Source organism: Phascolarctos cinereus, unplaced genomic scaffold (assembly GCF_003287225.1).
Source record: "Phascolarctos cinereus isolate Bilbo 61053 unplaced genomic scaffold, phaCin_HiC Scaffold_5;HRSCAF=322, whole genome shotgun sequence".
Classification (NCBI taxonomy): Eukaryota; Metazoa; Chordata; class Mammalia; order Diprotodontia; family Phascolarctidae; genus Phascolarctos; species Phascolarctos cinereus.
In genome coordinates this window covers 349,609,266-349,626,540 of record NW_027555958.1, presented here as the reverse complement: position 1 = coordinate 349,626,540, position 17,275 = coordinate 349,609,266, and the positions used below count along the sequence as shown (strand labels likewise).

The 17,275-nt window shown below is 40.5% G+C and overlaps 1 protein-coding gene across 2 annotated transcripts in view; it reads right to left on the bottom strand.

The window, feature by feature from the left end:
* The window catches only part of KIF26B (kinesin family member 26B), a 622,963-nt gene that overhangs the window by 97,602 nt on the left and 508,086 nt on the right, over positions 1-17,275 (bottom strand). For both annotated transcript variants that reach the window (XM_020982108.2, XM_020982110.2), the window contains 3 exons: positions 14,802-15,008; positions 3,225-3,318; positions 618-880 (listed from right to left, as the gene is read on the bottom strand). In XM_020982108.2, coding sequence (XP_020837767.1) covers positions 618-880; positions 3,225-3,318; positions 14,802-15,008 — 564 coding nt within the window. The remainder of the gene's footprint in view (positions 1-617; positions 881-3,224; positions 3,319-14,801; positions 15,009-17,275) is intronic.

The following is a 17,275-nucleotide window of genomic DNA, read 5'->3' as shown; positions in this document are numbered from 1 at the left end:
GTTGGAAATGCACCAGAGAGCTCCAGGGATCTGCCTTTGCTATACTGGTAGGGTGGTCAGAGAGAAATGTGAGTCCCTTGGGGTTTCATCTTGAAGAGAACTGGAGCTATTCTTGGCTTCCCCAGGTCTGGCAATTATGTCTTGGCTCTAATTATAAAGTGGTTATTAGTTCTTCCTACAGCAATACTAATCGTGCTCTAGGCTAGTGCCAGGAACATAGTTTATAAAGCTATAAACGGCCCGGCACTGGCTGCAGCTATTTGTGCCATGCTGTAAATATTTCAGTTTGTTGTTAAACAAAAGAAGAATCATATATTTTAGGAAAGTGTGTGTGGGGGTGGGTGGGTGGGGAGAGAAGATGAATTAAACTTGCCCCCAGTGTTCCAACAATTGTAGTCCCTGCTCATTGTCAGTGAGATTTAAGGTACAAATATTTAGGTTAGCGGAGCAGATGGCCCCACAGCTGCAGGCTATAAAGTTCCAGGCCACTTTAAAGTAAACACTGCTAACCCTATCCAGTTTACATTTTAAGTAATTCATAGCTTGAAGTGCCCCAAGTCTCCAAGGTGGAGATCAGCCGCCCACCCTGGGCAGGGGGAAGCTCCAGGCTCAGTCACCTGCATGCCACAGATGGGGTCTTCACAAAGGTACACGCCAGGGGACTGGCCATCCTGCAAACTGCCCGTGGCCACCTCCGACAGCAGGTCCCGCAGATTTTCTTCCTTCCCCCACACTTCAACAGCCGAGATCCGGACGGAGAAACGGGCTCCTGTCTTCTCTTTGCGTTCGTTAATCAGCTTGAAGAGCCAGGAGATGGCACAGGGGATGATGCCAAGGTTCTGCATGGAATCATCCTTCCCAATCATGGTATAGGATTTTCCTGTGCAGACCACAGAGGGAGAGAGATGAGACCAACTTGAGAATTTAAGGAAGGCCACCGTACATCTACTTCTCTAAAGAGAAGCTTCATTTTAAGTGGACTTTGGGAAATAAAGTGAGGTATTTATTGCAGGAGGGAAGAAAAAGTGACTATTGGGCAGGAAGAAGGAGGAGAAGGAAGTCAAAATGATGAGGGGAACAAAAACAAAAGACAGGAGGAAAAAGTGAAGTGTTTTAAGTCTCTGGCTGGCAAATGCTACATTTGGAGTGGTTGCCAAAGAGAAAATTCCCAGCTCCATTTATAAAATGGCTTCTACAAGGAATACAAGAGCACAGACAAGTGATAAAATTTAACCCCAAGTTCCTAAAATATTATATACGATGTGACAGTTTCTGTATTGCTTCACACAGAGCAGAGAGACAGGACTCCCAAGCCAGCCATCACCATCACAGCCCTCTTTATAGGTACCCCAAAGATTAAATGTACTTATTTACACTTTATTCCTGTTAAATGTGGTGTATATTTTAACAGCACAAGCATTTTCTATAAAAATCAGGATCTCTGCTTTGATGAGAGATCAAGGAGGGAGAAAAGAGAGGGCAGATGTAGCCCAGAGATGAAGGGAGTTTTTCATCAAGGGCTGGAATTCATGCCTGCCTAAGCCCTCCTAGATCTTCACTGCCTGTGTGGAAAGGGTTATGGGTATGTGTCTTGGGATTCGATTCCTAACAGCACTCCAGTGAGCATCTGTCCACTCCCCAAATCACCACCCAACTGAGCACAGGTACTATGGCCTGGTGAACAGATGATGGCAAGTCAGCATTAACGAGGCATTGCCAAGAAAAACTGTCTCATGCCACTGTCCAAGATTTAAGTAAGGTAGAGGTCTGCAGAACTTCCATTCCAGTGTCTCGCTGTTTCCTTCAGGTTGGATAACTGTTGTGAGCAAAGGGATACGTACCTTGGAATGACATAAGGGGTAGAGAAAGACATTTGGTACCTCAAGTCAAGAAGCATGTGCTAGGAAAAAGAAAGTGAATCCTTGCCCTCAAGAAGCTTACATTCTAATGAGGGTGGGGGAAAGGGAAGGTAGGAAGAACATCAGGAGAAGAGCCCACAGGGGAATGAAGGAGTGAACATGACTAGCCTGGGTACCTTCCTTAAAATGGAGGCTACTGAAGGAAACTCTCTTTATTTTGAACCTTTGTGCCCTCTCAGCGTCTGTGGGACACTCTTGTTAGGAAATGCTTAAACCTTCATGTTCAGCATACTCTGGTTGCTCTTTAGTCACAGAACGTCACAATAGCTAGATTGTCCCAGTGTATTCCAGGAGCTTGTTGGCAAAGGACAGGGCTAAATAAACTGGGATGGGTGGGAATGGGGGTGTTCCTCCAGAGCTTTCATATTTATCTGCTATCTTCATAAAGAGTAAAAGATTTCATTTGCTTTCCTGATAACTCTCCCCCTCACAAAATGTGCAATGTTTTGTTTATTTCCTGGGCTGATCTTTAATCTAGTATAATGGAAGATAAATGAGTTCACAGTTATGCCTCAATTCCAGTAAATCATTTCATGAAAACTCCCACAACAGTCCTTCTGACAAGATGAGGAGATATGGTCTACAGGAAGTTAGATAGATTCCAAACTGGCTAAATGATCAGACCCAAACTAATGAGTCAATGTCAACTTGGAGGAGGTCCATAATGGAAGGTCCCAGGATTTTGTGCTTGGCCCTGTGCCATTTCCCCTCTTGAAAGCAGAGATGGCATGCTTATCAAATTTGCAGATTACGTAAAACTGGGAAGGATAGTTAACACACTGGATGACAAAGATCCTAAAAAAGACCCAATACCACAGAGTCACAAATGAGTCGAATGTCATAAGATGAAATTTAATAGGAATAAGTGTAAAATCTTTCACTTGAGTTTAAAAAAAACCCAACTTCCTAAGTACAAGAAATGGAAGAAGAGAAAATCAAGAACCACCATTCCTGTTTTTTTTTCCCCTCTTGTCTTACATTTTAACATCAGCCACTTTTCACATGTTATACAGCGGATTTCTATCATGGCAAGCACTAGCCTCTAAAGCGACTTCCACCACCAAGATTTTGTGATTATTACACTGGAAGTCCTTTCCTTGATAAAGAGACTGGTAACCTATGATGAATTACAATTTTTAAAATCAAATAGTTGATCAATGCAAAACCTTAATAAAAGCCAGTGAAAGGCATGTCCAGGCCCTCTCCCATTATGGTTTCTGAGTGATGAATTTCCACTCTAGTGCTAGAATGATGATGATAGGAAGACTCCCATAGGCAACACTGACCAAGGAAATGAATACTGACCGAGCTTGGCATGACCAAAACAGAACACACAGCCATCAGCTCCATTGACCACGGATTGGATCACTTCTGCCACAGTTCCAGCACACACTTCAGCCTGTAATAAGCACAGCAGAAAAAGTGAGGGCACAATACAATGATACTGGCCATGTCGCCATTTACATTGAATACATAAAATGATGTGGCAAGTTGTGGTACATGAGTATAATGAAGTAACACTTGTTCATAAGAAACGGTGAAAATGATGACTACAGACAATCAAGGGAAGACGTGAACTGATACAAAGTTGTCCCCCATCCCTGGAACACTCTCTCTACTCCCTTCTGGCTTCCTTTAAGTCCCAACTAAAATCCCATGTTCTACAGGAAGGCTTTCCCAACCTGTTAATCCAAGAGCCTTCCCTCTATTATTTCCTGTTCATCCTGTACATAGCTTGCTTTGTATATATTTGTTTGCATGTTGTCTCCCAAATTAGACTGTAAGCTCCCTGACAGCAGGGGCTGTCTTTTGCCTCTTTGTATCTCCAGCACTTATCAAAGTACCTGGTACAGAGTAAGTACTTAATAAATGTTTATTCATTAATGACTGAAATAAGCAGAACCAGGAAAAAAACATATACAATGACTTGTTGCTCAGCTGTACAGTCTGGCCCCCATAGACCATGCTGGGCAAAGATACTAGAGTGATTTTGCCATTTCCTTTTCTAGTGGATTAAGGCAAACAAAGGTTAAATGACTTGCCCAGGGTCACACAACTAGTAAGGGTCTGAGGCCAAATTTTTTTTGGGGGGGGCAACTCTGTAAGATTTCATTTATTTATTTATTTTCCTTTTTTTTTTAAAGTTTATTTATTTTGAATTATCAACAATCACTTCCATACATAAGCTTTTGAGTTTTAAATTTTTCTCACCCTCCTTCCCCACATCCCTCCCCAAGATGGCACAGAATCTGATATAGGCTATACATATACATTCCTATTAAATGTATTTTCACATTAGAGATGTTGTAAGTAAGAAGTGGAACCAATAGGAGCAACCATCTTGAAAGAGGCAACACAACACAACAGAAGAAAAAAAATAGCAAATAGTATGCTTCGATCTGCATTCAAACTCCATAGTTCTTCCTTCTTTGCAGATAGCATTTTCCCTCATGAGACCTTTGGAGATGTCTTAGATCCTTGTACTGCTGAGAACAGCTAAGTCTATCAAAGTTAGTCATAGCACAACACGGCTGTTACTGTGTACGATGTTCTCCTGGTTCTGCTCACTTCACTCACCATCAGACCATACAAGTCTTTCCAGTTTTTCTGAAGTCAGTCTGTTCATCATTTATTATAGCACGATAGTATTGCATTACATTCATATACCACAACTTGTTCAGCCATTCCCCAACTGATAGGCATCCCTTCAACTTCCAATTCTTTGCCACCACAAAAAGAGCTGCTATAAATATATTTGTACATGTTGGTCCTTTTCCCATCTTCGTGATCTCTTTGGGATATAGCCCTAGAAGCGCTATTGCTGGGTCAAAGGGTATGCACATTTTTATAAAGGTCAAATTTTTATAAGGTCAAATTTCAACTCAGGTCTTCCTGACTCCATTCCTAGTGCACTATCCATTGGACCACCTAGCTGCCTATGCAATGACTACAACAATGTAAACAGAAAGACAGCAGTAAAGCAATCAAAACTGATTGTGATGAAATGATAATGTCTAAGTGTGAACCTAAAAGAAGAGATGTGAGAATGTATTCCCTCTCCTTTCTTTGCCTAGGTGGGGGGCTATGGGTGTCAAACAATGCGTATGATGTCCAATTTTTTCAATATGTTGCTCTGCTAAACTTTCCAACCCCCCTAACCCCTTTTAATTCTTTACTGTAAGGGATGATTCTCTGAGAGGGTAAGGAGGAGGAGTTATATTGGGGCAAATAGGTGGTGTAAAAACAAAACAGAAAAACAAAAATTTATTTGAAAACATATATAAGTAAGCATGATCTTGTTATACTGTTATTTTTAGTCATTCATTCCCAATTGTCTGGATTCTGCTACCCAAGAGTTCTTGAATCTATTTAAAATCTTTCTCTTGCATTATATGACATGATGTATGTCAACACAGATGACCTCCGAACCAACTTACTATTAGCATATTTCTACTGGACTTTCATCTCTATATCCCCAGTGTTAGTACAGTGTCTTCCTTGTACAAAGTACGTATTTCATAGCTATTTGTCAAGTTCAATTGAGTTGACCTGCGAAGCAGACAGTATTAGCCTTAAGGAATCCCCCCTAAGCATTAGACTGAACTGTGTGTGCACTGCCACTGATCACAATTCCGTACCCCTCTCCTCAATAATATTTGATGCAAATGGTTCTGTCAGCACTAACCAAATAAAAAAAAATCCCTTAACCTCTATGCTTCAGCAGCTAGATAGCATAGTGGATAGAGCACCAGCGGCTTCAGATACTTCCTAGCTATGTGACCCTGGGCAAGTCACTTAATCCCGTTTGCCTCAGTTTCCTTGTCTGTAAAATGGGCTGCAGAAGGAAATGGCAAACCACTCTCGCGTTTTTGCGAAGAAAACCCCAAAATGGGTCACAAAGAATCGGACGTGACTGAAACAACTGAACAACAACCACCACCTCTATACTGCTCCTGGATTCAGTTTCCTCATCTGTAAAATGGGAAGGTTGGATGAGATGACTTCTGAGATCTCTTCCAACTCTTTATCTACGATCCTAAAAACTAGTGTCCAACATTTCCTTCCTAGAAATGTCACCCATTCTGAGTGTCACAGATAATAGCCAGTATTTACATAGTGCCTCCTAGGTACTAGGCTCTGTGCTAAGGATTTCACAAATATTATCTCATTTGATCCTTACAACAAACCTGAGCGGTAGGTGCCCCATTTTCAAGGTGAGGAAACTGGGGTAAGTAAAAGTGAAGTGACTTGCCCAATAAATACCTAATAAGTGTTTGAACTCAGGCCTTCCTGAGTTCAGGGACAGTGTTCTTTCCACTGTGCCACCTAGATGCCCATTTTACAGATGAAAAAATGGAAGACAAACAGGTGAAGTGACTTGCCCAGGGCCACAGAGATAGTAAGTTCCTGAGGCTGAATTTGAACTCAGATCCTACTGACTCTGGGTCCAGGATGCTATCTAACAGATTAGATAAGATATTTAATATTTCAGTTGACTTAGCTACAGTGTGAGTATGGTCATACTTTACTGCAGATTAATTTCGATGATATTTATGAAGTTGTACAGGCTCACATTCTAATAAAGGAAACAAATTCTGAAAAATAACCCGGTTTCAGTAGAAGCGGGGGATTCGTGGCATCTGCACGATGACAGTAACAGCTAACATTTATATAACACTTCAAGTTGGTAAAGGTGCTTTATATAACTTAACTAATTTGATACACACAACAACCCTGGAGCTAAGTTATCCCCATTTTACAGACAGGTTAGGTGACTTACTCAGAGTTAAACAGCTAGTTAATATTTGAAACAGGACCTGAACTCATCTTCCAGATTCCAAGTCTCCATCCACAACTACAACACTAACTTGCCTGCATGACATCTGGCTCTGAGTCCTTTCTCTTTGCCAATCCCCGTGTCTCACTTTTTTAAAAAATGGAGCCTTCCTTTTGTTCTACATGCTCTCAACACTTACAGATACAATCCAGACACTGTTAATTGGGGCTTGTTTGCATATTACATGATAAGTGTTCTTCAGTCATTCATGCATGTGTGCTCTCTAACTACGTGATAAATGTCTTAATTAAGGAGCTGAGTCTTCCATGTTTCTGTGCGGCCTTCCCATCTTCACCTCCCTCCTTCCCCAGCCAAGCCAACCTCTAACTCCTAATTCAGTCCTGGGCTAACAACAAGTACTAAGGATTGGTATTGACTGGGTTGGAAACTCAGAGAAATCCCTACAGACAGTGTCTGGGTTGTTACCAATAGCAGGAGGGTGGCATGATTCACCAGATCCCATAGCTCTCATTTCTCTGCTTCAAGACTAGATTCTGAGCATCATGAAGCATTCTTCGCCTGTACAAATATCCCTCACTGACTTACTATAATCAGGTTCCCAGCGGTTACCTGAAAAATCAACAGCCTTGGCAATGAATAAAGTTATTCAGCTCAAGGATCCTGGCGGCACAATGATTCTAAGTATTCCAAAATCCAAATTTCCCCAAAACTGAAAGGGGAGGTGGAAAACAGATACACACACATTTCTGACAATTTCCAGTTGTGTTTGTGGTCCTGGGCAGGGGCTCTTCTCATGCTGACAGGACTGTAAAACAAGATGTTCTCTCCCCTGCCTCAAGATCCCACCTCCACCTGGGGCAACTAGATTCTCAGAAATTGGGGTGTGGTTCCTCACCAGTGCTAAGAAGTGAGTTTCAAGCCCTTTGCTGATTGAATCTGTGGTGGGAAGGATCAGAGAAGGGACCTCTCAGGTCATCTAATCCAGCCCTTCGTTTTACAGGTAAGAAAACTGACATCCAGAGAAGGAAAAGGACTTGCCCAGGGTCACACAGTAAAAAGCAGAGCTGAGGTTTAAACTCAAGTCTTCTGACTCCAGCCTTTCATGTCTTTTCTTTCATAAGTCTTTTCTGAGGGCTTCTAACTTTGGAGTGAGTAGAAGCAGGCTGATAGAGGGCTGTGCCTGTATTCAGTATGACCTGATCCTCAGATCCGAGGCATGACTCAAGATTTGAAAAATCTAACAAAAGTGTTTTATTTCAAGAAGCGTGCCATACATAAGGAAATTGAGAACTGCCAGACCCAAGTCAAAGTTAAGATAGCATTGGTCAGGAGAAGTAAGAACCTGGCTCAAGATGTGGGAGAATTGGTCAGGAAGGCTACAAAGGAAGCAGCTTTTAGGAGCTCATGGGTAGCAGCCCAGAGATCAAAGGGTACTGAGGTCAAAGACGCCAGTGAATTTGAGTATGTTTCTTTGAATCTGGCCGAAAGCCATTATTGGAGAAGTGTAAGGAGTTGGCAGGGTTTTGAATATTGACCATAAAAAAGTCATTGAAAATGACTGAAAGGAAAGAGAAGTGGGAAAATCTGTTGACGAAACTCTTCCGTCAGGCTGCCATTGCGGCCCAACCTGGCAAGACCTTCCAGAAAAGGAGAGTTGAGGTGAAAAACATGGAGATTGAGAAGATGGTGATGATTCACCGAAGACAGCAGAAAGAAACTGTCTGCTGTAAAGCCCCAGAAGAATGTGAGGCCATGGGATTCCTGGCCACGGAATTGAGGCACATCTCAGAAATAATCCTTTCAGAGTTCTCTCCCCAAGAAAAAGTGGAAAACTGAGTTTCTTGAAACCTACCCTGGCCATGAACATGTTTTGCCTCTACCTCCCAGGACTAGCATTGTAGAGATGCAGTTTGATTCCCTTAAAAGTTCCCTAGTTCTTCCTTAGCTTTTCCAGTTAGCCAAAGACACCTGAAATATTTGATTAGACGTAGACAAGTGCAGAGAGAGATCTTAACAATGGTATCTGTTACCCTCCAATTATTGCCTTGGGCTTTTTTGCTGGGAAACTTAGCAGCAGGACTTGGCCTCAAATGAGACAAACCTATGGGTTCCTCCTTTCAGCTTTAAAGTGAGGTGTTCTTCATGAGGATCTTAAAATACTGAAAAGCAGTTTAAGAAGCTCTTTTTTTTTCTCTCTTTCTCTTTTTTTTTTCCAGAAAGGGAGAAGGCAGTAAAAGGTTTTTTTTCTTGTTAAAAAATAAAAAAAAATAAAGCAGCTGAAAAAAAAATTCTGTCACTGAAGAACTTTTCAATAGTACTAGTACAACAAAGGAAATACAAATCAAAGAATAAAGGGTCTTGCTTTGCTGAAACTAGTTCTGACTGATTTTCACTACTAAGAGTCAACAGACACTTATGAGCTGTGTGACCCTGGGCAAATCACTTAACTTCTCTGTTTCCTCATCCATATAATGAAGATAATAGTAGCACCTACCTCCTACAATTGTAAGGATCAAATGAGAGAATATGTGTAAAGCACTTTGTAAACCTTTCAGTCTTTTATAAATGATATCATTATGATGGTTATTCCATGTCACAGAAGAAAACAGCCATAGACAGCTGCCTGATTATAATTTATAGGCACAAATGCCATGGGCAGAGCTGAACCTTAGCTGAATCACAAGATAATACATTTAAAGCTAAAAGAGACATTAGACATCATTGAGTCAAACCCATTTTGTTTAAAGATGAGGAAACTGAGGCACAGAGAAGTTAAGTGACCTAGCCAAGGTCACATCACTTGGCCATCATCTCTATCTCCCTCTCACTAGAGCCTTGGACTCTGTCCCTGGGATGCCAGACTCTGCTGGGTGAGCATCTACCTTCCCTTGCCCCAAACCAAACCATCTCCATACTATGCGTTCTCAGTCTCCTTTTTGGATCTCCTTTTATATGTTGTCTTCTTCCCCCATCGGAATGTAAGCTCCTTGAGGGCAGAGATTACCCTTGTATATGAATCCTCTGTACTGAGCACAGTATATGACCCATAGTAAGCACTCAATAACTAACCTATCTATCTGTCCTTCGAGCCACAAAGTGATTGACCTCACCATATGACCTGACAAGGACTTAGAATGATAACATGAGTAATCAAATATAATCAAATTAAATAATCAAATTTTTAAAAAACCCCACCCAGATACCAAGGAACATTCTCCTGAGAATGACCTGTTCCTTCCCACCTTTGGTCTCTTTGTTCATGTTGTTTCCTCCAGACAGGATGCCCTTAATCATAATTTATATCCTATGTTAAAATCCTGTCTATCCTTCAAAGCCCACATAAGCATGCCCCTTCTCCTGAAGCTTTCCTTGATCCTCTCAGGCAGGAGTAATCCTTTTTATGGTCCCACGGTAATTTTTCTAGAGCACTCTTGGAACTTATCTCTTTTTGCCTTCCATCATAGTTATTTATGTACACTTCTTATCTTTCTTACTAGATTACAATTCAATTTCACAAATATTTATTAAGCTCCTGCTACGTACAAGTGCAGAGAAGCAGTTTGGCCTAGTGGATAGAAAACTGGCCTCAGAACCAAGAAAACTTAGGTTCAAGGCTTGTTTCTAATATATACTGACCATGAGACCCCCTTAGTAAGCCACTTAATTCTCAAAACCTCAGGCATCTAAGACTCTGGTTGCAGAGAAGGTATTGGCCTGTATTGGTAGAGGGGAATTTCATCAATCAGAAACTCATCTTCACCAGTGAAATCACAGGTATAGTCCCTATCCCTACTTTTATGTATAAGGGACTGTGCTAAGGACTGAGGCTATGAAGATGATAAAAAGCAAGTATCAGAGGCAGGATTTTAACTCAGGTCTTCCTGACTCCAGGTCTGATACTAAGCAAAAACATGAATGGGAAAGCTTTAGCCAAAATAACTGCTAGAAAGGACTATGAATTTCACCTTCTCTCAGTTCCTAAGAGTTACAGACTCCTCAAAGAGATTCAACTCAAATATGGTTCAAATTTACTTGCTTAGCTTCAATTCAGTATTATATGTCAGGAGCACAAACAGGAAGAAGAGATGATACATAATCTTTTATGATGAATCAGAAAGATGATACAAAATGGCACCAACTCCATTCTGAAAGATTTCACTATGTACTAGATGAGTGGCAGTAGGGGATATACCATGTACAAAGGCAAGTATAAGGTAAAGTATTGTATAATGGGACAAAGGCTTTGAGAAGGGAAAGCTTCCTTTCAGTTGGTGGCAGGAGGGAGGGCTGCAGGGAGGAGGTGGGCATCTGAGCTGAGATTTAAAGGAACGGAGCTATTTCAATAGATGGAGGTAAGGAGAGATCATATTCCAAGCATGAGGAAATGTCCTGTGCAAATGCACAAAGGTGGTGGGAAGAGATTGGGGGATACCTAGTAGTCTAATCTGGTTAGGATTTAGAGTCTACGAAAGTAAGGAATAAGTTACATTTGGGCACCAACCTAGGTAGATAGGCAAATACGGGCCCCTTCATAACAGGGACCATCTCTTATTCATTTTTTTTTTTATTACTAGCCTATAATAACAAGTAGAAGCTGAATTTGAACCATATTTGAATTGAATCTCTTTGAAGAGTCTGTAACTCTTATGAAGTGAGAAAAGGTAAAATTCACAATTCTTTCTAGCAGTTGTTTTGGGTAAAGCTTTTCCATTCATGCTTTTACTTAGCCTTGTGCTATGAGTATTGGGACGTGGAAATGGTACAGTATATGGAAAATCAGACCTGGAGTCTGGAAGACCTGAATTAAAATCCTGCTTAGACATCTACTAGCTGTGAAACCTTGGGCAAGTCACTTATTAGAACTACAACAGTAGTTATCTCTCACAGATTCTTGTTAGAATCAAATGAGATAATATGTGAAAAGCACTTTGTAAACCCTAAAGCACAATATAAATGATAGCTATTGTTATCTTCCTTCCTTCTTTCCTTCCTGGTGATCAGATTGGCAGATCAAGCTAGGAGTAATAACCAATACACTGCAAGCCAATAAAAGTTCAAAAAGATCTTGATAGTTTAGAACTCTGGACTGAATCAAATAAGGTGAAATTTTATGTAGATAAATGTAAAACCTTATATTTGAGTTAAAAAATTACTTAATAAGTACAAGATGTACTTATCAGTGCATCTGAAAAAGATCTGGGGTTTTTAATGGACTGCAAGCTCAATACACATCAAAGGTAAGAAAGTAAGTGCTTTCTTTGCAGGTATGATATAGGATCATCCCACCGTGCTCTGCCTAGGTCTGGGGTACGGTGTTTAATTCTGGGCACCATAGTTTAGGAATGACATAGGTAAGTTGGAGCATATGTAGAAGACAGTAACCAAGACGGTGAAGGACCTTCAAACTATCCCCTATGAGGGAGAATCTTTTGGAGGAATTGAGAACAGTTAGCCTGGAGAAGAGAAAACTTGGGGTTAGGGGAGCAGGAAGCATGGAGAGGAGATGCTAGCTTTCATCGAGTATTTGAAAGACTATCATGTGGAAGAAGGAATCGATTTGTTCTTCTTGGTCCCAGAGGACAGAAGTGGCAACAACGGGGAGAAGCTGCAAAGAGGAAAATTTAGGCTTTGATGTAGGGGCAAAACTTCCTAACAATTAGAGCCATGCAACAGTGTAATAGGCTGTTTGGGGAGGCAGTGAGTTCTGCCTCACTGGAGGCATTTAAGGACGGAGGCATTAAAGCTAGATGATTGCTCTTCACGTGCATTACAAAGGAATTTTCATAATTTGAGAGTTGGATGAGGTGACTGCTTATATTATATATAAGAAATGAACAGGGGGCAGCTGGGTGGTGCAGTGGATAGAGCACCGGCCCTGGATTCAGGAGGACCTGAGTTCAAATGTGGCCTCAGATACATAACACTCACTGGCTGTGTGACCCTAGGCAAGTCACTTAACCCCACTGTCTAACCAAAAAAAAAAAAGAGAGAAATGAACATAGTGTGTGTGTGTGTGTATATATATATGCATATATATGTATAATATATATATACATAATAAGAGAATAAACCATGTTTTATATATATATATATATAATAAGAGAACGGACTTGTATACACACTATATGTATATGTGCATATATATATATATATGTGTGTGTGTGTGTATGTACATGTGTGTGTATTGATAGATTGACAGATAACACTGATATTAACATGTATCCCCATATGGATTTGCCATTTCTTGTCAATACCAGTAGGTATAAATATATAGTTTAGATTATTCACCTGGTAGTCAACAGAAATATACATTCAGCTCATGTTTTATCTCACATTTATGTACATACTCTCAGAGCTGAGCCAGGATGGAAAGAGGCATGATAGCGCTATGAGTAGTATCAGCATTACCATACCCACTTTACAAATGAGAAAAATGAGACCCAGAGAGGTTAAATAATTTGTCCAAGGATACACAGCAGGTATTGGCACAGCTAGCTCTCCAACCCAAGCCTACTGATTTAAAAATAAAACAAAACAAAATCTTTTTTTTTTTTTTTGGATCAGCCAAGCCCCAGTAAAGCATGTGCTGTTGTGGGTGAATACTGATACAAAACAGAAGGTATAAACAAAGATAAGCAGTAAAAATGGCTCTTTTTCCTCGAATAACTCTAAAACTTATTAATAGCCACTGTTTAATTTAAGCTTCGCTCCAGAGTTCTTTTAACTTATGGAAATTTGTCTCTGAAAAAGTTTTAGTGGTGTTAATTAAATTGTTCATTAGTCTTTTATTAGACTCCACATCAAGTTTAGATTACTGAGCCCACAGGGTGGTACTACACACATGCGCACGCGCGCACACACACACACACACACACACACACACACACACACAAAAATGATGGAGAAGGAAATCTTGGGATGTATTCATACAGTGAGTGCTGGCTGCATCTTCTCAGGGTAAGCTCTTTAGAGAAATCACATGCAAGGGATGCTCTCAGCTTTTTAATCAATGGAGCTTGTAATACAGGGATGCCTATGGAAGCACTTCTGAACCAAACCATAGAAGGTATGATCAGGAGTCTCTAACTGGAAATGAAAGACACTGTTGCCCTGGATTCCCGTGCTGTACTGGAAATTCAAGGGAAGGTCAAACCATCTGATAATAATGATGTCAATAAGCTAATAATATACTATTGCTTCATATCTGTATGACACCTAACAGTTTATAAAGTGTTTCCACTTTCATGTACATTATCTTGCCTGATCCTCACAGCAATCTTGCGGGGCAGATAGGACAGGGTTTATTATTTGTACTTTGCAGATGAGAAAACTGAGTCTTTTTAGAGGTGTGGTGACTTTACCAAGGTCACAAAGGTAGTCAGTTGCATGGACAGGACACAAACATAAAAGGCAAATAGGTGGTGCAGTGGTTAGAGAGTTGGACCTAGAATCAGAAAGACCTGAGGTCAAACCCAGTCTCAGACACCTAAGTCATTTGCCTCTGTCTCCTCAACTGTAAAGTGGGGATGATAACGGCACCTATCTCAGGGTTGTTGTGAGGATCAAATGAGATATGATTTGTAAAGCAGTTGGCATAATGCTGAGCACATAGTAGGTGCTTAATAATAAAAAAAAATCATCATCAAGCACTAAATATGTCACTTTGCTATTTAATTCTTATCATGATCCCAAGTAAGCCATGCTCCTCCTCCTCTAATCAGTCAATCAACAAGCATTTATTAAACACCTTCTAGGTGCCAGATCCCAGCCTAGACACTAGGGGAAGGGAACAAACATTTATTAAGTGCCTACTATGTGCCAGGCACTTTATAAATATTATCTCATTTGATCCGGGCATAAAAAGATAAAAGCAAAAATAGTTCCTGATCTCAAGGAGCTTATATTCTCTAAGGGAGACATATACACAAACATCTTGCTGCAAAATACATGCAAAATAAATACACAGGCAGTATTTTGAAGGGGAAGGCCCTTGATAAAACAAATAAACAAAACAAACCAACCTATGGCAACAGCCATAGTCTCCATCACAGTCTCCCTAGCATGAGAAGGAAAGGATCACCTACCTGAGATGCATCCTGGGGGAAAACAGCATCAAAGGCAAACATCTTGGGTGGAACCTGGTTGCCTCTCTTTTGGAAGGCGTTCTGTCCTCCACAAGTCAAGGGGTCATAGAGTGTGATTTGCTTCTTCCTCGGATCCACCTTCAAAAAGGAGCTGGATTCTGAGGTGTCCCTGGCAAGGGTGGAGCAGATGCGAACCATGACCTTCACCTAAGAAGAAACACACAGAAAGGAAGTTTGAAGGAAGTTTGGATTAAGGGAGCCAGATAGTTCATGGTGGAAGAATCCCCATATACTATATCGCTGAGGGTTCCTGTTGTTCTTGGACTTTCCAATGATAAATTATAATGAACTTCACCACGTATTAGGAATATAATCCTCAATGGGCCATGGGAGGAAAAAATAGCGTATTTATAATTACCAGGCAGCACATGTTGATGTCTCTATTACTTTCATACAAAGGTGGTGCATCACTTTCTTTGTTTTGCTATTAATATAAATTGAAAATTAACTGTACTCTGGTGGCCCAATTAAGTAGATGAAAAGGTAATCTGGGGTGCCAAGCTCTCAGGGCCAGTGTGGCTCCCATGAAACTTGAAGATCAATAAACCCAGCACATAAAAGTTAGCTCTGTAATTTACTCCTTGCTTGCTCACATCAGGGCTCTTACAGACAAAACCCACAGTTATTAGTGTCATCATTAACGGGCTGTGAAATGGCCTGGTTTTCATGGTCAGCATTTGAAATGTGCTCAGAGGACCAGCAATGATAAAGAATTTGTTTGAAATATGGTATTTTAAGATCCATTAGATAAGTGTGTAATGAGCGTTATTTTCAGAAGCAGGCACATCTCTGTTGGAAACGGGAGTTGGAATTTGCCTTTAACCCAATTCTAGTAGTTTTGCTTGAAAGGACTTTAAAGGTCAATTAGTTCAGCTCCTTTGTTTTACAGATGAGAAACAAAAGATTCCAGGGGTTAAGTGACTTTTCTAAGGTCACATGTCTAGTCAGTGACAGAACCTGGAACCAGATTCCCAACACTCAGCTTCAAGACCCTTTCCACCGGATTACAATGCTTTCCCAAAAAGCAGGAGGACCCCATTACATAGGCTAGGAATGACAACTATCTCTCATAGAATGACAGAACTTCATTTTGGAAGCTGGCCTTAAGAGGCCATCTAGTTTGACCCCTACCTGATCAGGTCTCCCTTCTTCAACGTCCCTTAAAATTGGTTATCTATCCTTGAAGACCTCCAATGATGGAGAAGCCACTGCCTCTTGAGGCAGCCCACCCTACCTTCAGATTGTTGTAACCGTTAGGAAGTTTTCCCACATATGGAACTATAATTTGCCTCTAGAGGAAAATCTCTGAATACAGTCCTTCAGAAAGTGGCTAGCTGAAGTAAACTGAAAAGAAGCTAACAAACACACAGATTTAATCCTTAAAAAGTCATCTACAAGTAGCTTCCAATGCTCTCAACCATCACATTTATCTTAACAGAAAGCAAGAGGAGGCAAAGACAGATAGAATTTGGCCCCCATCTCGTCTATCGTCTTACTGTGCCAACATAACTCCCATCCCAAGGGAGTTGGAGAGGGGACACTGGGAAGAATGCTAGAGGCCTTGACTTTAGGGCCAAATTAAATTACTTCCCAAATGACTGCCAACACATTTGCTAAAGCCTTCTATTCCCCCACCTTTAGTTATAGAAAGATTTGGGTTGGTAGGGCTTATGCTATAATATAGAAAGAAAGAAGTAAAGAAAGAAAGAGAGAGAAAGAAAGAGAAAAAGAGAGAGAGGAAGAAGGAAGGAAGGAAAGAAGGAAGGAAGGAGGAAAGAAAGAAAAGGAAAAGAAAGAAGGAAAGAAAGAAATGAAAGAAAGGAGAAAGGAGGAAGAGAAACAATCAAACAAGGTTTGATTTCTGTCCTTATTTTTGTTTCAACTTTCTTCCTATGCTCTAATTAAATGAAACAAAAAACTCATTTTGCATAGCAGTATTTCCTGCCACTCTATTTCTGGAATGGAAAGGAGCAAATGACAATTCTCTTGAATTCAGGTGCTTTTTTTTTTTTGTGGGCACAGATAAAGAATGGAGGTAATAGTAAAAAGAGTAAGAAGGGAATTATAATGGCAATTCCTCAATGGAAAATAAAAGAGCTTCAAAAGTGGAACAAATTCAAGTGGTGATGCTGTTTTTCCCCTGCTTCCATATTCTCTCTAAAATAAGAGTTAATTTTGTTTGTGTCATGGACTACACTGCAATCTGGTGAAGACTTTGGACCCCTTCTCAGAATAATTTTTTTTTAAAAAAATTCATAATATAAGGAAATGATAAATTTCAGTCAGAGGTCAATGAAAATAAAGATATAATTTTTCCCCCAAGCAAGATCACATCAGACCTCCTGAAATCTATCTATGGACCCTAGGAACCTCTGCTCTACAATACTGAACTGTGTGCAAAGGGCCATAAGACT